Consider the following 25123-nt stretch of genomic DNA (forward strand, 5'->3'; position numbering starts at 1 on the left):
CGGCTCCATGGCTAAATCGTTGGGTGCTGGCCTTTGGTCACAGGAGTCCCGGGTTTTATTCCCGGCAGGGTCGGGAATTTTAACCATTATTGGTTAATTTCGCTGACACGGGGGCTGGTTGTAATTGTCTTCATCATAATTTCATCCTCATCACGACGCGCAGGTCGTCTACGGGCGTCAAATAAAAAGACCTGCACCTGGCGAGCCGAACATGTCCTCGGACACTCCCGGCACTAAAAGCCATACGCCATTTCATTTTCCTTCTTCTTCTTCGTCTTCTTCTTCGCCATATGATTCAAGTTTGAGACCGGAACTGACCTTAAGTCCATCTTAATCTGGTCTCCCTATAGAAAAAATTGTCTGGGTATTTTGTAGTCATTCATCTGTGTGCTAAATGGAGATATCGGTTCTACTTTTGTACACACACACACACACACACACACACTCTATCTGTAAGGCTGAATACTTATGATATTGTCGACGGATATCAGTTTTAGGACAAATGCCAAAAACTAATGAAGTTCGTTAAATACGACAAATACAAAGGGCACTAGGAAAGTTTTGCAATGTGAGTGAACGCTTTAGACGTTTTCAAAATAATTTCCACCACACTCAATACACTTCTCCATGCGTCGAAATCAGTCACTGAACAAACTCTGCCTCTTTTCTTCGGTTACATTTTCACACTCTTGATCACATGCTGCCAGAAGCTCCTCGTCGGATGCAAAATGCCGCCCTTTCAGCTTCATCTTCACAGTGCACTGTGTCTTCTGGTATGGGCTAGAGCAATTTTGTTACTTTCATAGATCTCTCTCTGTCGTATCCTTGGCTTTGACAATATGAAAGTGACTGAGGTATGAGCGATGCTAGTAATCCATTCTTTCAGCAGCCAGTCCGTGCTGTGAATGGTGTGAAAATGTTGCTCATAGGGTCGGTTGGTGCATGCATTTCTGTGGGCTTGGCAGACTGATATGTAATATCAACTTCTGGCTCGGTGAGGAAAGCAACGGGAAACTACCTCACTCCTCATTTCCCTAGTACGCCTCTTCAGTGATGCCTAGGCCATGTATGACAGCTGATGGCAGAGCTGTTGAGGATCCAAACAGCCTTAGGGCTGAAGACTAAACATACATACATACTAGTATTAAAGGATGGTTGCCTAGTTGTACTTTCTCTTAAAACAATAATCACCACCACTCTCCACATAGGGTTAGCGTCGGGAGGACCATCCAGCCGTAAAACTGGGGAAATTAACATGGAATGTCGACGCCAAATAATTCGGAAAACCCAAGAAGATTATTACGATCAAACAAGGAAGTCAGTAACCCAACACAGTTGAAAACAATTCCTCCATAACCGAATACCTTGATTGTCGGACATGAGTCATTTAATACGACCTTCAGGAGAAATCTCGTATTTTATTTTTAAAAAATAAAAAATAACAAGTGAAATTTGTGAAACTGAAAACGTAATGAGAAAGAAAGCATGCACTGTATAAATTTAAGGGACGATCCTACATTATGATTCTAAAATGGCCCCAAAAGTGAGTTTTTAAAGCCAATACACTAAATTCTGGAGCACATTCTTTAAACCCACCCCTCCCTCTTTATTTCTTTTGCATGTGCGGCAATTTTTAAACGTTCAGAGGAGACATTATTTTAAATCACACCTGCTTGTCCCTTTACCTGGGCACGCTCGCTCCAACATTACTTTCTTTTTTCTTTTCGAAAGTAAGCTTTTCTATAATTCAAGGAATATTAATTAGTTGTAGTAACTTATCCATATTGTAAATGCTCGAAATCTTTCAGAAATGCATTGAGTCAACTCCTGAAAAAAATCCACGATTCTTATGATTCGATGACACTTATTAACAAAATACCGGTAGTCGATAAAACGTGCGCTTTTAATTAATAAACAAATTTCAAACCAGGTCGTTAATTCCAAAACTAACTGCTCAATTCACATCAATTTCTTAATAATTAATTTAGACTATATTAACTGCCTCGTCAAATCAGGTTAAAATTAACATAGATAAAAAATTCAGCAGGTTCCCTTTAAATAAATAAATAAATAAATAAATAAATAAATAAATAAATAAATAACTGGTACTCACCTCGATCTGGAGCAGTTTGCTGGCAGGATTATCATTGTCCTGCCACACGGAGCTGACGATGACGCCGGCGCTGACCTGGAAGCCGACATCTTTACCCAGTCGTCCCCCTCCTTCCTCATTGAGCAGGACGGTGCTCTCTAGCCGGTAAGAGTGCCCTGTCCCCGCTTCGAACTGGCGTTCCGCACCCGCGCCCGCTGCCGCTGAGGACGACAGAAGAACGAACCCGTAACACAAACTTATCAACATCCATCCCCACAACATCACTGCTGCCGGTGCAAACATCGTGCTCTATAAATTTATTGATAAATCGGGAGCCCGATATTTAAAAATATATTTTAAAAAACAGGATCTATTGTCTTCTCGGTAATTTATGTAGATTTTTTTTAATACAGTAAATATTATACTAATATGCTTAATGTCCTATAAATTTCCGAGACAAATTTCTCTTCTCTAAACCAATATCCTTTTTCGACCTCAAAATTACTTTCGAAAATTGGTTTAGAAGATGCTTTGAACTGCTAGGTCTATGCCTTCTTGCAATCTGTCATAACTACAATCATTAACAAGAACTTTGCAATTCAGCGAACGTAGAGTCAGGTGGTGTTCTCTGACTGCTTCACGGTGTTTCACACACTATATCCAACATGACGTCAGACTGCTAGAAAAGAAAGTACGGATCACAATCAGAACAAGCTTCCCGCGTGTCACTAACATACAGAATGCTGCTAATGGACAAGGTTTCGAATAAATTTATAACTACATACTTAAAGCACAAGAAACAATTCCGTCAGAGAAAATTTAATGCACAGTCCGTGATTAATCTTTAAAGCCTGGCTTGATTGTTCCCTATTTAATTACTTTAATCGAAGAACTGTTGAAACTACAATACCTCAATGTACTTTTCTTATTACTGAAGTTCAATGTGTAATTATTTCCTAGAAGTGTAGCGCGTATACAGTCCCAGAAAGTTCGATCGGTAACATGCCGTCTAATGTTACCGCTCCGGTACTTGCATTTCGCCGGTAGTAACAGAAATAAAACTGCTCTGCACACGTTTCTCATTGATGAGTCTGCTTGATTTCATCCCACGTCAACAATACTGATAACCTCACGACCACAATTCATTATTTCTGAAGGACGCATGAGAGACTCAGTTTGCACTTGTGCAAACCCTGAGGTAGCCAATAGAACACGTCATGACACACTGGATTAATACACATAAGACTAGTCTTAATTTCCGCTATGCTATGTTCTTATTCCATACGTTCTCTAACTCTTCATAAGGGTGCTACACAAATTCAGCTGAACGCAAGTGACTCACACCAGCTGAGCTGATGCGTACAACTGACGAACGGCTGGGCGAGAAGAAGAAAAGCAAGAATTCCAGGCGAGCTAGTTGAGCGCACCTCAAAGAACCGTTATAACGGAGTGAGCACGGGCTTCCCCAACATACCGTATCGACACAGATACTTGATAATAGACGTAGCAAGGCGTGAAAATGAAGTCGAATGATGTACTGCACACATGTGTCAACACGCAAGTCTATTCATACTCGTATGCAGAAAGGATGGCAAATTCACGGTTCTATGTTAAGATTGATTCTATCACGGCCCCCGTACATATAGACTCCTCTACTCGCCCCAAGTTAGGCGACACACACACGCGCGCTAACACTCCACGAGAAAACATCTGTTTGTAGGCACACAACGCCGCACCAGAGCAGATATAGCTGAATAACTCATCACATTAAGAGGATGCAGTTCTGTTAGACGACACAGGAGCGTTAATAATAATAATAATAATAATAATAATAATAATAATAATAATAATAATAATAATAATAATAATAATAATAATTCTTTCTTAATCTGTTTACCTTCCAGAGTTGGTTTTCCCTCGGTCTCAGTGAGGGATCCCAATTCTACCGCCTGAAGGGCAGTGTCCTGAAGCGTGAGACTTTGGATCGGGAGGATAAAAGTGGGAAGGAGGACCAGGACCAGTACCTCGCCCAGGTGGCCTCAACTGCTTTGCTGAACAGGGGCCTTGTGGGGGATGGGAAGATCGGAAGTGATGGACAAGGAAGAGGGAAGGAAGCGGCCGTGGCCTTACGTTAGGTACCCATCCCGGCATTTTCTTGCAAGAGAAGTGGGAAAACCACAGAAAACCACTTCGAGGATAGCCGAGGTGGGAAATGAACCTCGCTCTAGTTGATCTCCCGAGGCTGAGTGGACCCCTTTCCATCCCTCGTACCACTTTTCAAATTTCATGGCAGAGCCGGGGATCAAATCCGGGCCTCCGGGGGTGGCAGCCAATCACACTAACCACTTCATCACAGAGGCGGATATAATAATAATAATAATAATAATAATAATAATAATAATAATAATAATAATAATAATAATATACATCTTCATTATAGACTGTTATGGCTTTCAATGTTCAGTCTGCAAGACTCTGTGAATTTACTAATCGCCGCTATAATCCTATATTTGTAACTAGTAATGTGGCCTCGTTTAGTTCTACGTCTCTTATCTTTAAATCATTAGAAACTGAGTCTAACCATCGACAACTTGGTCCCCTTCTTACCCTCCAATACAGAGTCCATTATTCTCCTAGGTAACCTATCCTCCTCCATTCATCTCACATGACCCCACCACAGAAGCCGGTTTATGCATACAGCTCATTCCTAATAGTTTTTATCTCCTCATTCCGAGTACCCTCCTGCCATTGTTCCTACCTGTTTGTACCAAGCAATCATTCTCGCTAATAATAATAATAATAATAATAATAATAATAATAATAATAATAATAATAATAAACTAAAACTCATGGGACTACAGCTCTGATGGGCCTCAGCCTACCAAGCGACCGCTGTTCAGCCTGACGGCCTGCAGATTACAAAATGACGCATGGTCATCGCGACGAATGCTCTAAGCCGATATTCTTAGCTTTCTGGACAGAGGCCGCTGTCTCAACGTCAGATAGCTGCTCTATTGTTCTCATGTCCCTTGAGTGGAGCTCACAGTAGCCCTCCGACCCACATAAAAAAAATCGAGACGTGGCCGTAAATCGACCCCCCACCACCACCTCCACGTAAGAGGCATGTTCCCTACCAATAGACAGTGGGGCCGGTTTTAAAGCTACTTTTACGTTTTTGAAAACTGCCAGATGCCACAATTTTGTCCCGCAGGAGTTATTACATGCCTAATCTCGACGTAGGCCTATTAGAACCTTTGCAAATAAGCCTACCGCCAGAGTGAACTACGTTCGAAATCCATAACCTAAACTCAACCGTCTGAGCTACTCAACCCGGCATTATTATTATTATTATTATTATTATTATTTATACCACCGAGCGACTTGGCCGTGTGGTTTGGGGCGTACAGCTATGACGCTTGCATTCGGTAGATAGGAGGATCGAACATCACTGCCGGCAGCCCTGAAGATGGTTTTCCGTGGTTTCCCATTTTCACGCCAGGCAAATGTTGGGGCTGTACCTTAATTAAGGCCACGGCCACTTCCTTCCCACTCCTGGACCTCTCCTGTCCCATCGTCGCCATAAGACTTACCTGTGTCGGTGCAACGTAAAGCCAATTGTAAAATATGTATATTTTTTATTTTTATTATTATTATTATTATTATTATTATTATTATTATTATTAGAGGACCCGTGCTGCTCGGCTGCATTTGTTGTAAATAGGTCAGATAACTCGTCTTGATATGCCTGTCGTAGTCATATTGTTTGACTGCACTTTTCAATAATTTTATGAACGTTTAATAAAAAGCGCGTTATGGTATGCTGCAGTTCGTAGTCAGAATTTATCCATTTTGATGTCATCATGCCACCTATTTGGTAAAAATCTATCCATATATTCGCTTTTTATCCCGCAGTTCTTGATGTAAAGCTTGGTATTGTGTCGTAAAGGCAATGGTAATTTTTTTCTATTGGCTTTACGTCGCACCGACAGATAGGTTTTATGGCGACGATGGGACAGGAAAGGCCTAGGAATGGGAAGGAGTGGCCGTGGCCTAAATTAAGGTACAGTCGCAGCATTTGCCTGGTGTGAAAAGAGGAAACAACGGAAAATCATCTTCAGGGCTGCCGACAGTGGGGTTCGAACCCACTATCTCCCGGATGCGAGCTCACAGCTTCCTAACCGCACGGCCAACTCGCCCGGTAATGGTACTTTTAATCTCAGTTATATACAGGGTTATTCACCTAACATGTTACACGCAAATAACTTATAAACCATTAAAGATATCAGCATTCTGTTTTCATATTCGTAAATGATACGCATGGTCTTGTATAATAACGTGCTACTTAGTTTCATGGGGTGATTAACAACCGAGATATTGATACGAACTCCATATTTTAAAATGGAATGGCACAAATTTATACAGCTGATTTAAAATTTCATCTGCGTACAAGTTCAAATATGTAAGTATTTTCCAAATCGGACAATTACTTTTTGAGATATAAAAAAGATCATACGTGGTTTTGTATGCCGCATCAGACGGCGTGAAGTCGGGCAAGGATATATTGAGGCGCAAGCTGCTTCCTGGCCTTGATTCCAGCCACAGAACGGATACCAGGCATGTACTGTAAACATAATGTGATGTACCGTAACATACCCTGGGTGTGCAACGTTATTGCATGACTGGGGAACACACAACGAGGAAGGGAGATTAAAGTTGTATTGTTTTGTTTTGACATTTAATAGGCTGCGCTCAGTTTAGCGTTTTTTCTGACGGATGGGAATGGGAAGGATTTGGAAAGAAAGTCAGCCGTGGCCTATCACAAAGGTACCTATCCGGTATTTGTCTGGTGTTGAACATGGGACACCATGAAAATCAATGTCAGGTTGGGCGAGGCAGGACTCGAACCTACGCTCTCCCGAATGCACGCTACTACAGTCGCGCTAGAGCTCTGCGGAGATTAATGCGTGTAAAATAAAACATAAATAATAGTGTTGCTGCCATCTCACTACGATCAGCACTGAACATTTGCTTTTCTAGAAGGACCTCTTCCGGTGTTTTGTGTTATGTTTATTTCTCAACTCAGAGTAGTATGAACTGTACACTAAAACCAGTGACAATTATAGCTTTCGTTATGTTCCTTTCAAGGCAAAGTACTTATTTTATTCGTTTTAAACACATCAACCGTTTCTGTCCTGTCAAGTGTTCGCTTATCATACACACTTCGCAAACACATCACGTGTGTACGAGGTGCTGACATGCCTGGTAGCCATTCTGTGGCTGAACTCACTCCCAGGAAACGGCTTTCGCCTCAATATGTCCTTGCCCGACTTCACGCCGTCTGATGCGGCATGCAAAACAGCGCATGTTGTTCTTACTTATATCTCAAAAAGTAATTGTCCGATTTTGAAAATACTTACATATTTGAACTTGTACGCAGATGAACTTTTAAATCAGCTGTATAAATTTGTGCCGTTCCATTTAAAAATATGGAGTTAGTATCAATATCTCGGTTGTTAATCACCCCATGAGACTAAGTAGCACGTTATTATACAAGACCATGCGTACCATTTACGAATATGAAAACAGAATGCTGATATCTTTAATGGTTTAGAAGTTATTTGCGTGTAACATGTTAGGTGAATAACCCTGTATATAACCGTTGTCTTGCGAACTCATAGGTTAGTCTCGAAGGAGCGTATTTTGCCAGGCAGAGAACTGTTTTTGTGATACAATGCATCATGTCATGGCCTTCACTCTTTCTAGCGTAGCTACGTTATCTTTCGATAGGTGTTCCTAGATAATGTCTAAGGGATATGTCATGATGGGGTCTGTTTGTTCGTGGACTTTTTTTCCTTTTAGCAGCATGTAAGTTATTAGGAACGCTCTGTCATCTGTTAAATAAATTTGGAAGCTAGAAAAGATTAGAGAATCAAAGAGTATCTAGCAGGGAACAATATTCTTCCTTGATTAGAGGAAGTGTACACACTCTGGTTTGACAGGTAATAATCCAACATGGCTACATTCAATCACATTACTACGGATAAGAATCACATATTCTTCATCATCGTTTTGCCTCATGACTGAGGCGTAGTGACTATCATAATATTCAGCCCTCTAGCCGATGAACCATACTCCGCCATTCTTCCCTATCTAAAGCTTTCAGTGTGGTTACTCTGAGAGAACACTGTAGGGGGCCGTTCACCATGTCAATCCATCGCGTTGGTATTCGTCCTCGTTATCTGGTTCCCTGGACTTTGCCCTCAACAATCAGCTTTTGTAGACTACCATCTCGGCGCATTATATGTCCAAAGTAGCGTACAATCCGTTGAGAGACCTTACACGATAGACGAACTTTTATCTGAAGTTTGTTCAGGATTGATGTGTTCGTGCGATGAGCTGTCTAAGGAATCCTTAACATTTTCCTCCAGCACCACATTTCAAAGCTTTCTATCCGTTCACGATCACGTTTGAGGATGGTCCACGTCTCTGCGCCATACAAGAAGACTGAGAAGACTGGAGATTCAACGAGCTTCTTTTTTGTCTTAATGGTGATGTTGTTATCTTTCCAGATCTTCCGCAGACGGATCATTGCTACCTTTGCTATTTCAATTCTGCGCTTTATTTCATCTTTGGAACCACCAGAATTGGATAGTAAGGAGCCTAGGTATACATACTGATGTACAACTTCACACCATCCAATCTGTTTGATATGTGGACTGTTGTTGTTCTTACGATCAACAATCATGACTTTGGTTTTCTGTCGATTTAGGAAGAATCACATATATCAGAATATAATTAAAGCGTTAGTCGCTTAGCAACCTGCTCAATACAGAATGTATTGCGGGTAAGCCCTTGCCTGCAATTATTGGAGTGATCATTTAATGATTCACTTTTATGATTACTTAAAGTTGGCTGAAGTTAGAGACCTATCAATGTCTCATTATTCACCGGCAGGTAATTCCAAAGAGAATAAAATAGAAATGAAGCAGCCAAAGCTGTTTTTGTAAACTCTTAATATATAGATTATTATTATTATTATTATTATTATTATTATTATTATTATTATTATTATTATTATTATTATTATTATTATTATTATTATTATTATTATTATTATTATGGGAGCGTGCAGCTAGAGTGAGAATTTATAGACACTATAAATACCCCAAATAGGCAAGCAAATACACATTTAAAATCTCAAAATATGCACTAAAATTGCAAAAATAGGCACTAAAAACCAACCCGAACATACCATCTCCCTAGAATTTAAAATTACTTTGCATAATGCATACAGTGGCTCCAGAAAGTATTCGTCGCTGCGATAGAACATAATGCAAGATTTATTGAAATAAAACTGTAAATTCACTATTTAGACAATGAACTATACATTGCGTATATGTATAAAACACAGTAGCCACAAGGAAAAACAAAACACTGCACATTTTTTCCCGTTAATTGACAAAACAGACAAAAACAGAAGAGTTCGTAAAGTGGTATCCAAGAAGTATTCGTCCGTGCCTTCATCTGGCAATTTTGACGTTGCTTTTGAAGTTCAGTACTTCGTTGGGCCATCTTTTCCTTTAATAACCTCCGCCAGTCTCGGGGCATGGACTTCACACCAACCTTTCAGTCATGGTTCTTGTGACATTCTTCCACTTGTCCAACAATGCTGCCTGCAACTCATTTTAGTTGGAAATAGTTCTTTTTCGTGTGTTTCTTTCCAAAACATCCCAGAAATGCTAAGGGTTGAGGTCCGATGAATGAGGTAGGGTCTGCATGTAACGTGGTGTGTTATAAAGCAGCCACAGATTGGTATTCAGAGCCGTGTGTATAGGGTCGTTGTCCTAGGTGAAAATGTAGTCGCCTGTCAGGCCCACATCTTCTAAACGTTTGACAAGATGGTCCTTCAGAATCTGAAGGAAAGACTGTCCAAGATACCTTCAATTGGACGTAAGTCCCCAACACCACTCACGTTAATGCACGCCCATACTTGTATGTGTTTGACAGTAGCAGTCAGTTCCCTTATTCCATCTCACCGTTCTTTTGTCTCCAAACCGTCACTCTTCCATCCGACTTGAAAATGTTAAATTTACTTTCTTCTGTGAGGACGACACTTTTCCAGAATTCTGCAAAACGTACATCTCTTCTTTCTATTCACTCTGTTAATGTATGACTTTCTACGAGCTGCGTAGAGAACATTCTTTACAGTATTCTCTGAAACAGTATTTCTTAATTCATTTGCGACCTGAATGTTTAGTTTTGGGGCACTCAGTTTTGGATAACTTGACGGACCACTAGCCGCTTTTCCTTCTCTGTCGAGATAGGTGGACGGCCTTTTCGGGGAGCATTTTGGTACTTTTGTGTTTTAGTTAACATATATATTATATTATGGTTCTTACTGCTGTAATTGGTCTGCGGAGAAGTTCACTAATGTCTTAAGATGTACCTGCTTTAAATTGACGTACGGCAATCCGTCGTTCCTCCTCTATTGTTTCCTTGTTTTTCCATCCAATTTTTTCCTACGCCTTGCACAAACAATAACACACTGCCTGCACCATATGACGTCGGTGTCTGCCTTGGATGCACTGCGGGCTAGCCTGCGATATTTGAATTAGTGCATGCAGACGAATACATACTGGAGGGTAGATGTCGCTGATATTTGTTTTTCATGTGAATAACTTACGATTATTGCTGTCCATTGGCTTGTTCTTAACGAATATGAAAGCGTACGTTCTAAACCGTTCAATTATATTTAAGTCGGTACATTCGGACGTCATAATTAAACTCATAACACTACGTAGGTTAACAGACGAATACTTCTTGGAGCCACTGTATGTCAACAGGACACTTCAAATGAATCTTAGTCAGCACATGTTACAATGGACAACCAGATATTCTTCCAAATTTTGAACGGAAAAATTTTGCCTGTTGCTGAATAATATATTTTCAAATTGAGAAAATGACCTGTCCAATTCACATGAGGTCAGGGGACAGTATGCAAGAGCACGTAGCTCTGCCGGGGTGAAAGCTGGCGGTGGTGCTATGTCTTTCCCTTCGAGAAGAGCGGCCATGCCCAAACCATCCTTCCAGGTGGGATTCCCCTGCATTATACTGTGAAGTTTGGCACTGATCTCATCTCCTATCGCTCCATTAAGGTTAGAAATCGTCGCCTCCATCTATCAAAGTATCGGTACATCCTTCACAAGAGGTAATTCTCTCTCTTCCATCTGCTTTATTTTAGAAGGTAGCTGTTCAAATTTAAAACTTGGAACTAGTAAAGAAAACTAACAAAGTAAAAATGGATGGAAAAATACGATTTAAAAACTTAACATTTGTCGTTTTAGGCACTTAACATGCAAATTCAAAATAGGCATTAGTACACGTAATAGGCATTTTAGTGCAATTAAATCATGTATTTCCTTCATAAATAGAGTGAAACAGATTTTAGACTTATTAGCCTACAATTCTGGATTGAGAATAAAAATAGGCATTTATGATGAAATCCTCGCCTTTATGATCACTGAGCGGTCATGTCCCTGGCTTATCACCAAATTGCCCGCTGTTCGAATCCTCGCCAAGGCATGCGGAATTTTTAAAATACGGTAGCAAGTAACGTTCCTGTGGGTCTTCTTCTTCTGCGAATGATCGGCGTGATGGTGTGCAGTTCTGGGGCTTCCGTGGATCGATTTCCGACAGGATCAAGAATTATCCGCGTCTGGTTAATTCCTAAGACTCGGAGAGTGGGTTTGTGTGTTTGTGTCAATACACACCTATTCATAAACACACACACACAAACAAACCAAAGTCCACTACCGAAGGAGCTTTCGTATTATGAGTGTGGATTGGCGATCGCTGAGTCTGATATTGTTTCCATTTAATTGTGCCAGTTTAGTCAAATGATTTAATGGGATCGATCCAGTAAAATGGAAAGCAGACGGTCGAATAGCATCTCCCATCCCACGTCACTTACCACTAGCCTGTAACCGAGTAGGCAGAGCACCGTCTTTTTCAAGTTCATGAGTAGTTCGTTATCATCCGCATTTCTCTATTTCTTATGGATCAGCAACATGGTTCGTTTGAGTGATGATACAACGATCAAATTTTTTGCTACTCAGTGGAACAGGAGTGCTTGTTTTCTGTTCTCAATAGAGTAAGGACGAACTGTGGCAATTGTGCTAACTCACTGCATAAATGGAGCAAAAGATTCTCTCCAAGCTGCGATTGTAGAACAGAACAACAAACAGTCCGTATATACGTAGTTGAAGGGTGTCTCCTCAGATGCTTTGCTCTTGAGCCATCTGAGGTCCTGTTGGCAACTACGACAGCAAATGACTACATTCAAAATTTATACATTAGCCGTTGACCACTTCATGAACAGAATGTAGCTTCATTGTAAATATCTCCAGTATTAGTTAAGAAATTAGATGGTTATCTATAGTATTAGTTACGAACTTTTGTTACAGTTGTCCATAGTGTTAGTTAAACTAATTTATTTTTTCTCTTACCTTCGACTAATATTGCTCTTTTCCTGTGTAATTGTTGTGATGTGATATTAGCCATACGCTAAATCAATACATAATTACACTGACTGACAGAGCAAATGCAACACCAAGAAGGAGTGGTTCGAAAGGGATGAAAGTTGGGGAAAAAAACAGAGACGGCACGGACGAATAATTGATGTTTATTTCAAACCGATATGCAGGTTACACAATGCGCACGGCATCGACTCAGTAGGATGTAGGACCACCGCGAGCGGCGATGCACGCAGAAACACGTCGAGGTACAGAGTCAATAAGAGTGCGGATGGTGTCCTGAGGGATGGTTCTCCATTCTCTGTCAACCATTTGCCACAGTTGGTCGTCCGTACGAGGCTGGGGCAGAGTTTGCAAACGGCGTCCAATGAGATCCCACACGTGTTCGATTGGTGAGAGATCCGGAGAGTACGCTGGCCACGGAAGCATCTGTACACCTCGTAGAGCCTGTTGGGAGATGCGAGCAGTGTGTGGGCGGGCATTATCCTGCTGAAACAGAGCATTGGGCAGCCCCTGAAGGTACGGGAGTGCCACCGGCCGCAGCACATGCTGCACGTAGCGGTGGGCATTTAACGTGCCTTGAATACGCACTAGAGGTGACGTGGAATCATACGCAATAGCGCCCCAAACCATGATGCCGCGTTGTCTAGCGGTAGGGCGCTCCACAGTTACTGCCGGATTTGACCTTTCTCCACGCCGACGCCACACTCGTCTGCGGTGACTATCACTGACAGAACAGAAGCGTGACTCATCGGAGAACACGACGTTCCGCCATTCCCTCATCCAAGTCGCTCTAGCCCGGCACCATGCCAGGCGTGCACGTCTATACGTCTATGCTGTGGAGTCAATGGTAGTCTTCTGAGCGGACGCCGGGAGTGCAGGCCTCCTTCAACCAATCGACGGGAAATTGTTCTGGTCGATATTGAAACAGCCAGAGTGTCTTGCACATGCTGAAGAATGGCGGTTGACGTGGCGTGCGGGGCTGCCACCGCTTGGCTGCGGATGCGCCGATCCTCGCGTGCTGACGTCACTCGGGCTGCGCCTGGACCCCTCGCACGTGCCACATGTCCCTGCGCCAACCATCTTCGCCACAGGCGCTGCACCGTGGACACATCCCTATGGGTATCGGCTGCGATTTGACGAAGCGACCAACCTGCCCTTCTCAGCCCGATCACCATACCCCTCGTAAAGTCGTCTGTCTGCTGGAAATGCCTCCGTTGACGGCGGCCTGGCATTCTTAGCTATACACGTGTCCTGTGGCACACGACAACACGTTCTACAATGACTGTCGGCTGAGAAATCACGGTACGAAGTGGGCCATTCGCCAACGCCGTGTCCCATTTATCGTTCGCTACGTGCGCAGCACAGCGGCGCATTTCACATCATGAGCATACCTCAGTGACGTCAGTCTACCCTGCAATTGGCATAAAGTTCTGACCACTCCTTCTTGGTGTTGCATTTGCTCTGTCAGTCAGTGTAAAGGTCTGCTTTTTAATTGTTTTGTTTGATCTCCTTCTCGTGAAACTCTCGTATTTCCATCGCATTTTCCAGCTCAACGATTGCAGCTGCCTTGGCTTTTTTATATTTGTACAGAAAAATATTCGGACCTAACGTCCAAGATGGTTCCTGGATGTGCAAAGGCACGGAAGAACTTTATTCACTGACCGAACGAATCACTTCAGAAGCAAGGAAAAGATTCTATTGACATATAGCACAAATGGTAGATTCACGATTGACCAAGAAAATATTCCTCGCCATCAATTGAATCCGACAATCGAATGTACGCCAGCTAGTAGGAAAAAACTCGCAGAAGTCAACATTGACACAATGGCAACTATACGGACTCGTACAAGTTCAAACCAAAGAAACGAAGGCAAAGTGATTTGAAACTCAAACTTTTGAACACAAGGAGGACGAGAGAGCCATAGCGAGAGGAGGAAGATAAGAACAAGAAGCGTAATGATAACTAATAGTTCCACGTGCTCCTTGGAGAATCAAATAATAATAATACTAATAATAATAATAATAATAATAATAATAATAATAATAATAATAATAATGAAATGGAAATGGCGTATGGCTTTTAATGGCGGGAGTGTCCGAGGGCAAGTTCGGCTCGCCGGGTGCAGGTCTTTTGATTTGACTCCCGCAGGCGACCTGCGCGTCGTGATGAGGGTGAAATGATGAAGACGACACATACACCCAGCCCCTGTGCCAGTGAAATTAACCAATTATGGTTTAAATTCCCGACCCTGCCGGGAATCGAACCCGGGACCCCTGTGACCAAAGACCAGCAAGCTAACCATTTAGACATGGAGCCGGACTAATAATAATAATAATAATAATAATAATAATAATAATAATAATAATAATAATAATAATAATAGGTGCCTGCACGTCTATTTCAATGTTCCATTTTACCACGACTGTGTCTAGTCATGGCCGGGTTGTGCCGTATGACTGCATGTAAGGTACTCTCCACGCTTGTAAATTTGTTTCGATATTCCCATTATTATGGAATCTGTGGTGGTATGAACATTTTATAATCATGCCAGACAGGTGAGCAGTGCCGGGGTGAGCAAGGAAGTACGGAAAGTCAGTAAAATTAGAAGGATACAGTACGTAAGTGGTTTTCGATACCTAAGGATCCCTATCTTTGGAGTAAATTGATTTCTTTATCTTAACGAACAGATTAGCAGTGTGCTTGAAATATTTTCAAGACTGTGACTTGAGCTTTATTGAAATATATATCGATAAGGATGGAAAGACGTGTTTCTGTAAACGCGATCGCCCCGTTTCGTGCGAATTAGAATAAACAGTGATTTTAGCATGTAAGTGCATGTGAAATGTCACTGCCTACAGAATGTAATAATAATAATTCATGGGAAATGTATCCGAAAATGTTCAGATAAAAACCGGTGTCCGACAAGGAGATGGACTTTCCCCACTACTCTTTAACATAGCCCTGGACAAAATCATGAGAATGATAACAAGCCCTGAAAGCTCAAGGAAATTGGCAACCATTAAGTATGACAAAAAAACATGTAACATCTCCTGTCTCACTTTCGGAGATTATCTCGCGATCCTCGCAACAAACGAACAACAGGCAATCAACCAGATCGAAACTCTCAAGAAATACTCACGGTCAGAAAAATTCGGATTACAAATCTCCTTAAAAACTAAAGTCATGTGCAACCACCGGAACCTCCAAAATTTGAACACGAAATTTGGCACAATCGAAAAAGTAAGCAAGTTCCGATATCTCGGAGAAATTGTTGTACCAACAGGAAAAGAACAGAAGGCCCTAAGAGGTCTGTATCCAGAAAATGAAGAGAGCCCTCGGCGGAACGAAAACATTTACAACAAAAAATGCCTCTCAATCTTCACAAAAATTCGACATTTTACAACCCCGTGATCAAACCTGAAGTACTACACGCGAGTAAAACACTGGATCTCCGCAGAAAAACAGTACTCCAAGACATCCTGAAAGAGGAACGTAAAGTCATCAGAAAAATTCTCGGCCCAAAACTGACTGTCAAAGGATACCGACTGCAATCTCGTACAAAAACCGAGGAGCTCTCAGACCTTGCTGACGGCATCAGAAAAAGACGCCTGAAATTTACGGACACATCAAACGCCTTCCAGAAAACAGACGAGAGGCAACAGAAAACATCGAAACAAATAGGTGGACATCGGAAATCCGCCAAGACCTGGAAAAATCAGGAATCAAAGTGGCCGATATCGCAGACCGAACCTGCTACAGAACGAAAATCAGTAAGTGGGAAGTACAGTCAGAGAGAAACCAGAAGACGACAGGAGCCAAATGAACAGAAGAACGAAGAACCACGATGAGATAAAAATTGAAGCCTGCCTGGCAAAGAAGGAAATGCACAACTTCTAAGTGAGCTTTGCTTGATCAGTTTTCTGGTCCTTTTCGTATCTAATAATAATAATAATAATAATAATAATAATAATAATAATAATAATAATAATAATAATGGCTTTACGTCCCACTAACTACTTTTGATTGCTTTCGAAGACGCCGAGGTGCGGGAATTTCGTCCCACAGGAGTTCTTTAACGTGCCAGTAAATTTTCTGACACGAGACTGGCGTATTTCAGGAACTCTGAAAAGTGGTGGTAAAAGGGGCTCTGGTTAAGACGCAGCAGGTCGTTATGCTACTTAGGTTCCAGAATGGGTTAAAAAAAAGTAAATAAATGCAATGTAAAGTTTAATCTTATACCAGTTGTATAGTATCACTTGAAGTAATTCCACATACTGTTTATCAGTTGACTATATTTGTAAGTAGTACAGGAGATATTACAAGTAGAATTTTGTAAACAATATACATTTATTAAGGATGAGCTGTGTGTTTAATAGAAAAAATTGTTAGCGTAAATTGTATAACATTGTATTTTGGGGAAAATTTTCTTCTCTTGTTAATTTAATATTTAGTGCTTGACAATAATGTATTTTAGTGTACCATTTGCCACCGAGGTAGACACCTCATTTGCAAATAAAGAGTTTTGATTTGATTTGATTTGAGCATCTTCAAATAACATCGGACTGAACCAGGATCGAACCTGCCAAGTTAAGGTCAGAAGGCCAGCGCCTCAACCGCCTGAGCAACTCAGCCCGGTTCTGTAGAAATTCTAGTCAGCTTTACTTTCTCATGGATTTTTGTGATAGGCTTAGTTATGTTTTACCGGATAATATCAATCACAGAAGCTCTCTTGTACCCCAAATTGATGCCTCTTTACATAATTTGAAATTATTGTTGGAAGACGCTGAGAATGATAATGGCATTTGCCTGTAATTGTTAGGTAATTTACGAAATCATATCCACGCCCTCAATTTCTGAGAAAATTACTCGTTTATTTTGAAGTCTTTTCTTCTTCAGAAAATGGAAATACACATTTCTTACGCATGTTGTTCACCTTTCTGAAAGCGGAAACTTCGTGAATCTTCAAGTTTATGAAATACTCATACAAGGAACTGTAGACTATTGTCGGGTACAAAACAGCATTTTCAGTTCCTTCTGCCTTCGGTCACTTCAGAAAGGTAATCAAGACTTACTCCGGTTAAACAATCAACAGGGACAGATTTTTCAACAGTGAGTAAAAAAATGTCTTACGAGAGATACGTTTACATATGTGGATTCAAAACATTGTTTGGCCGTGTGCGCATTGGAACGCAGGTAAAGCAGCGCAGCGCAGAGTAAATCTTTGTGATCCTCACAATTCATTGCATCATCGCACGTTAAAGCTGGGTTCACACGGTGCGAGTGGACTCGGAGCGAGTGGACTAGCATGATGCGTGCGCATCTTCTGTCCAGCTACTCGCATGTAATGGGTGTTCACACGACGTTGTACTCGCGTCTGAATTAAGATGACGGACCTCGTAAGCTGTTGCTGATATGTTAATTGTCGAGTTAGTAAATAGTGTTGGAAAAATAAATAGAAAGGAAAATGTAATGTGAGCGCGAGAGTGCATTGCATGACGTAGTGCATTCGGTGCGTCGACACATTTTTTACGTGAAGTTCAAGAGGGGGGTGAAAACACATTTAAAAATCACTTACGACTCACAGCTATCCAGTTCGATCATCTTCTACAGATGATTGAAGTACAAATACAGAAATGCAACACAAATATGAGAGCGGCTTCAACTGCCCGTCTGAAACTCCAGGTTACACTACGGTACTCGGCGACTTGTGACTGTCTCAGATCTTTGGAATCTTTATATCGAGTTCCAAAGACTACAATATCCACGTTTGTGTCGGCTGTGTTGGATGCGATCTATGATGTACTGAAAGAATGCATCATAGTGTGTTCGCATGTATCAATTATTAAGTGTCAAAGAATATAATACATTGTTAAACATTCACTCAGCCCGGTAATATTGAATGGATTACAGTGTACGTATTATATTCTTTGACCCTTTAATAAATGATAGACGACAACGGAGTAATAAATACATACCGGTAAATAAATAAATAAATAAATAAATAAATAAATAAATAAATATTACACTCTTACCAAGTTGGTGAAATTGCTTCTCGTATTCATTACTCCATTCAGGAATCTATCAGCGATGTTAAACCATTACATTGTCGGTGAATAAATTTCTTCGGGTGATGTGCCTGACTTCTTGGATTTCTTAATTTTTAATAGTAGTTCTCTGTACGTGCTACGAATGTTTTTAGTTTTTGTTGATTTCTTCGACGCCTACCCCAGGAATATTCATTTTTTCAGCAATCCGTAGCAACGGTGAATCCCTGGCATCTTTTATTTTGTAACTGGGAAACCTAGCATTCCACAACACTTCTTCAGATTCGTACAATTGTACAAGTATTATTGTCTGCGTATCGCTCCACTTCCTTCCTTGCACCGTCTTCAAGCTTTCCGCCATCTTGAATTCGCTACTCGCTTATAGAAAGTTGGGCACGGTCCGAGTTGACTCGCTTCTCTCAAACTCAGGCAACTGGACTCGCATGAACTGTTCACATGATGCGAGTGGCGGGCCAAACATGCGCACGCATCATGCGAGTCCACTCGCTCCGAGTCTACTCGCACCGTGTGAACCCAGCTTAAGAGTCAGAGCAGGACAGGACAGATCTGCGCCTACGTCCGCCCAGGCCACGCAGTGTTCCGAACACAGTTTCCTGCGCACGTGTCAAGTAATTTGCTGAGAAATAAATGAGAAAATTATCACAGCCGTTCGATCTCGCTATGTTTTTTATACGATGTGAACCATGTAGAATACAGTCCAATTTTTAATTTCAGTTCTCCGTCATATATGTATGTATTTATTACGTACAAGCATCACTAGAAAATGACTGAACAGAATTTAATGAAAATCGGTATACAAAGTCTGAGAATAAGGAACTACAATTTAGGCAATAACTTTTATTCACGCTCGGTAGAAATGGTAGTTTAGGGCAAGCATCGTCAATCGACAGCGAAATGCCTTCGGAGCCAGTTTGCTCCCCGCTCTTGAAGAACGAGAGCAGCTTAGTGAGCAAGTAGAGGAATAAGTTCTGGAAGTGCATGACGTAGTACGCACTGAAGGTCAGTGGCGAAAAGGTATACCACATCTTTCTGGACAGGTTAGATTGCGACACGATGCGCGTGAACTCACGTGAGGGGACAGTAGTGTGCTCCCGCCATTATCCTCACACCACACGACGTTCAAGCCTAGTCGGTAAATGTTGCATTTACTATGGAAGAGAGTTCAGCACAGCCTAGGTCATCGACGCCATGTTTCAAATCTTCTTGGGAAGAAGAGTATTGATACCTCAAGAAAATAATACACAAAATTTTTAATGTGTAATAAGATATTGAATCACATTAAAAATGTAATCTGCAACGCCGTTGTTCCTTATGTCATTCCAAAAAGTATGATAAATATTAAGGCCGGGAAAGTATAGCGTTAGTAGAAAAACTTAAAACTAACACATTTGAGGATGTACGTACATTTAATATTACCCCGCTCAACTCTATTTATATTATAATGTTTGATAATTCCTCAGAGATGATTTATTTATGTACCGGTATGCATTCCATTGCTGTTGTTAATACGGTAACATTTCCGAGCGGCAAGTACAGTACCGCCACGGTATGCAACCCGCCTGTCCGCTACTCTCTTGTCACGTGACTGACAGCCGTCCCCGAGCGGAGCAAGCAACACCGGCTCCCTAGAATAAGTACGTGATGACGTCTCGTTTAGGGGAAGGTCAAAAGTTTAATTCTCAAAAATCTATGTTATTGGTGGTCTTATTGATAAATACTACATAACAAAAATTACAGAAAATATAATTTCCGATCACTTATGTCTTATACAGTTCTACCTTCTCGGCTATGTTAGCAGAATTTAGACTATTGTTGCTTAGTCCATATGAACGTCCAACATCGCTAACATGGAAATAATATTTAATCGTGTTAACTGGCGATGGTGGTGATTTGTGTTATGATTGTCTTAAGGTGAACAACCACCTGGTTATCAGCCCGTGTCGACAAGGGAAATTGTGAAATGAGAAAAAATTCGCGAAGGCACGAACGCTTGAAAAGTAAGACAAGAGGAAGTCATGACAGGAGAAAGAAGGACGCCCTCCACATTAGATGCTCCAATAACACAGAATCGGAAGAAAACATTGTTCTTTCTTTCTGAAATCCGACGAGACACTGCGTGGTAATGTGCGCTCGCATGCACTCCGCAGTTTCGTCAACGCTGAACGGTGTAATGTTTCACGAACGTACTGAAGATTCAGAAGTAGTTACTCATTTCAAATTTAAAATTCTTCTACAAAACCTTTTGCTGTCTATAATAGTGTCCGCGTATTTAAAATTATTTTTATATCAGTGTAAAAACAAAACAAAATTACAGATAGTGTCATCGTCGTAAAGTTATAAGGCGAACTAATATGGTAAGTATGTCAATAAAAAAGTATTAAATGGAATGCTCATTTATGTACTTGAATTGTTGCTTAACTTCTTAATCAATTTAAGCTTACAAGACAATGTTGACTGATATACTGTATGTCAACGAACATTCATAATAATTGTTTTGACATACAAGCAGCTGAGTCTTGATTTTATCCCCGCCGCATCTAGTCAAAGAACAGCGACGTTGCTACAAGCCACGACTAAAGACAGAGTAGCGCTATTGATCTAGCCAAGGTTTTTGATAGGGTAGATCATGGGAGATTAAACAAAAATGAGGGTAATTAGACTAGAAAAGAGAGTGGTTGAATGGGTGGCTATATTAGAGAATTAGAGTAGACGAAGCATTATTTAATCCTGTAATGATTAAGAGAAGGGTCCCACAGGGGAGTATTATTGGGCCTTTATATTTTCATATATATATACAAATGATATGAGTAAAGAACTGGAATCACAGATAAGGATATTAACGGAGGATTTCAGACAAAGAAGTAGTGTTACTAAAATGTTGCAAACTTCGGGGTAGGAAGACCTGCGAGTAAGGAGACGAGATGCCCGACTATGCGATATGTTTCGATCTGCCAGTGTGAGTTGGCGTGAAATGGCGTAAGTAGAATAATAAGCTGGAGTGGAGCTTTTAAAAATAGGAAAGATTGGGGCAAATACTCATTTATACGACAAGGGGTAAGTGATTCGAATATATTATCAAGGGAAATTCTCGATAAATTTCCAAGTTTATTGAATATATTTAAGAGAAAGCTAGGTAAACAACTGATAGGGAATCTGCCACCTGGGTGACAGCCCTAAATGCAGATCGTTGATTGACTGATTGATTGATTGATTGATTGATTGATTGATTGATTGAGATAAGATATTTTAACCCCACCTCAAGAAGGCTATTCCACTATTACGTTAGAGTAATCATATAAGATCAAATACAATGTGAATTAGGTAGCGTTTCCGAAATATGTATAAGGTCTGTATAAAAGGTTCTAACAATGCTAAGATTTCGATTGCTGTGGAATGGCCATGCCATATGTTCATGTTTCTAACGCCTCGTCGCACCGACACAGATAGGTCTTACGACGATGGGATAGGAAAGGGCTAGGACTGGGAACGAAGCGACCGTGGCGTTAAGGTAGAGCCCCAGCATTTGTCTGGTGTGAAAATGGGAAACCACAAAAAACCATCTTCAAGAGCTGCCGACAGCGGGGAAGCTTTAAAACTTTGACAAGGTTATAACAATATTCCGAATGTTTATATCATGTTTGTAAAGGGTTATTATTATTATTATTATTATTATTATTATTATTATTATTATTATTATTATTATTATTATTATTATTATTATTACAAAGACGAAAGGTTGTTTTCTGTATTATCAGATTTGATTTGTTAATTGAAGCCAAATCATTGTAGTAATATATACGCGGTTATTATAATTTCGATGGAGACCTTCTGAACAACATATGGTCGTTGAGCCAGCGAAAACCGCTATGTCAAATATTTCATTTTAGAATTATGGCCGATGGGGTTCAATATTGTGTGAATAGTGTCAAAGAGTCCGGCTCCATGGCCAAATGGTTAGCGAGTTGGCCTTTGGTCATAGGAGTCCCGGGGTCGATTCCCAGCAGCATCGGGAATTTTAACCACCATTGGTTAATTCGCTGGCATGGGGGCTGGGTGTATGCGTCGTCTTCATCATCATAATTTCATACTCATCACGAACCGCAGGTCTCCTACGGCCGTCAAATCAAAAGACCTGTATCTGGCGAGCCGAACATGTCCTCGGAAACTCTCGGCACTAAAAACCATACGCCATTTCATTTAAGTGTCAACGAATTTTCGCTGCTGATGAAGTATATGTTGCGGGACAGTATAGCGATTATCGCAGGCGTAACGACGATATAATGGATCAACACCGATTGGTAAGATAAATTTGAAATTTCAATGCAATAGATGTTGAATCATACAGGCAAGTATACTCATGCTAGCTAGTGCTGGTCCTTCGCGCCGCAAGTCCCGCTAAGAAAGTCTGTACGGAGGATCAGCTGTCAAACAAACAGTGGTATGCGGCGCAAATGCTACGCGGCGCGATTGCCATTCGGCGGATGTACCACAGAACTGACCGAAAGAGGCCAGATAGGAAACATTGAACCGATGAGCCTGGCAGAGGAGGTATCAATGCCAATGTCAGGCGAGAGGCCTGTGGGCACCAATGTCAAGAAAAGACACCCTGATACTGTAGTTCATCCCCTTATAGTCGCCTCTTACAACAGTCAGTGGACAACATGCATGTTTTATATCCCACACCCACGCACAGTACAGAACCGCTTACCCTACATTGAGTCTTTAATGTGTGTATTTACAGTAGGTCCAAGCAGAACAAACTGTATTACTTTTTTATTGCAGGAACTCTTCATAATACAGGGCGTCTCAAACCTTTTGGGTCAAATTGAAGCGGGTGATAGTCGATCCACAATAGATTATATTGAGATAGAGAACCAATGACCGGAAATGCATATTTATTGTGTTATGGACAAACACATCGTAAACCGTATAACAACAACGTAGCTCATAGTAATTGTTCAAAGTGACTATCGCCAGTCTCAATGCATGTATGGCAACGGCGCATGAAGTTCTGCCGCACTCTCTCAAAGATTCCTGGCGTCTGTTGTAACAGTAGACAGGCAGCTTGGACCCTAGCAAGCAGGTCTTCATCCGTTTCTACGGGGGTTTCATACACCAACGGCTTGACGTAACCCCAGAGGAAAACGTTCAGAGGTGTGAGATCCGGCGATCGCGCTGGCCATGAGACAGGACCTCCCCTTCCAATCCAACGACGAGGGTATGTGTTGTTCAGGTGCTCGCGAACGTCAATATCGAAGTAGGCTGGTGCACTGTCGTGTTAAAACCACATCCTTTCGCGGACAAGGGGTGCAGTCTCCAGGAACTGCTTGCACCATTGAAATACATGTATTGAGACTGGCGGTCGTCACTTTGAGCTATTATTATGAGGTGCGTTGTTATGCGGTGTGCACTGTGTATGTCCATAACTCAATAAATATGCATTTCCGACCACAGGTTCCCTATCTCAATATATAATCGGTTGTGGACGCACTATCACATGTTTCAATTTGACCCAGAAGATGTGAGACACACTGTATAGTTGAGATGAGTTGAGTTGAGTTGAGTTGAGTTGAGTTGAGTTGAGTGGAGTGTACTGTGTGGCTCCACCTTATCTCCTTCAGGCAGTTGGTCGACCTTGCAGGTCGCTGACATTCCGAAGTTCCCCTGTCATTAATTTAGTACGTCATCTCGACCATGAACAACGAGAAGTACGTTAACCTTAACATTGACCGTTTCGAACCTCCAGTTCTCCGCCATCCGACAGGTAGAACACCTGGTAAAACTAACTACAGTATATTGTAGAATTAACTAGCTAGACCACAAGACGGAAAGGTGCAGCATAGACTAGTTAACCGTGCTTATTGAGAATCCTAGCTCGTGATCGCAGAGAAAAACAGCGCAGAATGCCGCTGCTACTGGCTATATATATGTACATACATAACATAGTATACATAATATGCATTGTTACGATTTCCAGATCGGTAAAGTGAAAAAAATGGAGTACACTTTTCAAAGGCTCGTGGGAACATGGCATGATTTAATACTGATGATCGGGGTGGTATCAATAGCAATAGCCTAACCATTACTACGTAAATACAGTATTATGAACGTTGTTATTGTTGTTGAAGTCATCAGTCCATAGACGGGTTTGATGCAGCTCTCCGTGTCACCCTATCTTGTGCTAAATTTTTCATTTCTACGTAACTGCTGTATCCTACATCTATTCTAATCTGTTTGTCGTATTCATACCTTGGTCTACTTCTATTGTTCTTACCCCCCCCCCCTACACTTCCCTAAAAACAAATTGCACAAGTCGTGGGTACCTTCACATGCGTCCTATCATTCTGCCTCTTCTTCTCGTCAAATTTAGCCAAATCGATGTCCTCTCACCTATTCGTTTCAGTATCTATTCAATCGTGATTTCTATCCA

General features: G+C 41.3%; 1 protein-coding gene across 2 annotated transcripts in view; it reads right to left on the bottom strand.

The window, feature by feature from the left end:
* Positions 1-25123, bottom strand: part of Mtp (microsomal triacylglycerol transfer protein) — a 221940-nt gene that overhangs the window by 91697 nt on the left and 105120 nt on the right. For both annotated transcript variants that reach the window (XM_067138503.2, XM_067138504.2), the window contains one exon: positions 2114-2313. In XM_067138503.2, the coding sequence (XP_066994604.2) occupies positions 2114-2313 (200 nt within the window). The remainder of the gene's footprint in view (positions 1-2113; positions 2314-25123) is intronic.

Source organism: Anabrus simplex, chromosome 1, assembly GCF_040414725.1.
Source record: "Anabrus simplex isolate iqAnaSimp1 chromosome 1, ASM4041472v1, whole genome shotgun sequence".
NCBI lineage: Eukaryota > Metazoa > Arthropoda > Insecta > Orthoptera > Tettigoniidae > Anabrus > Anabrus simplex.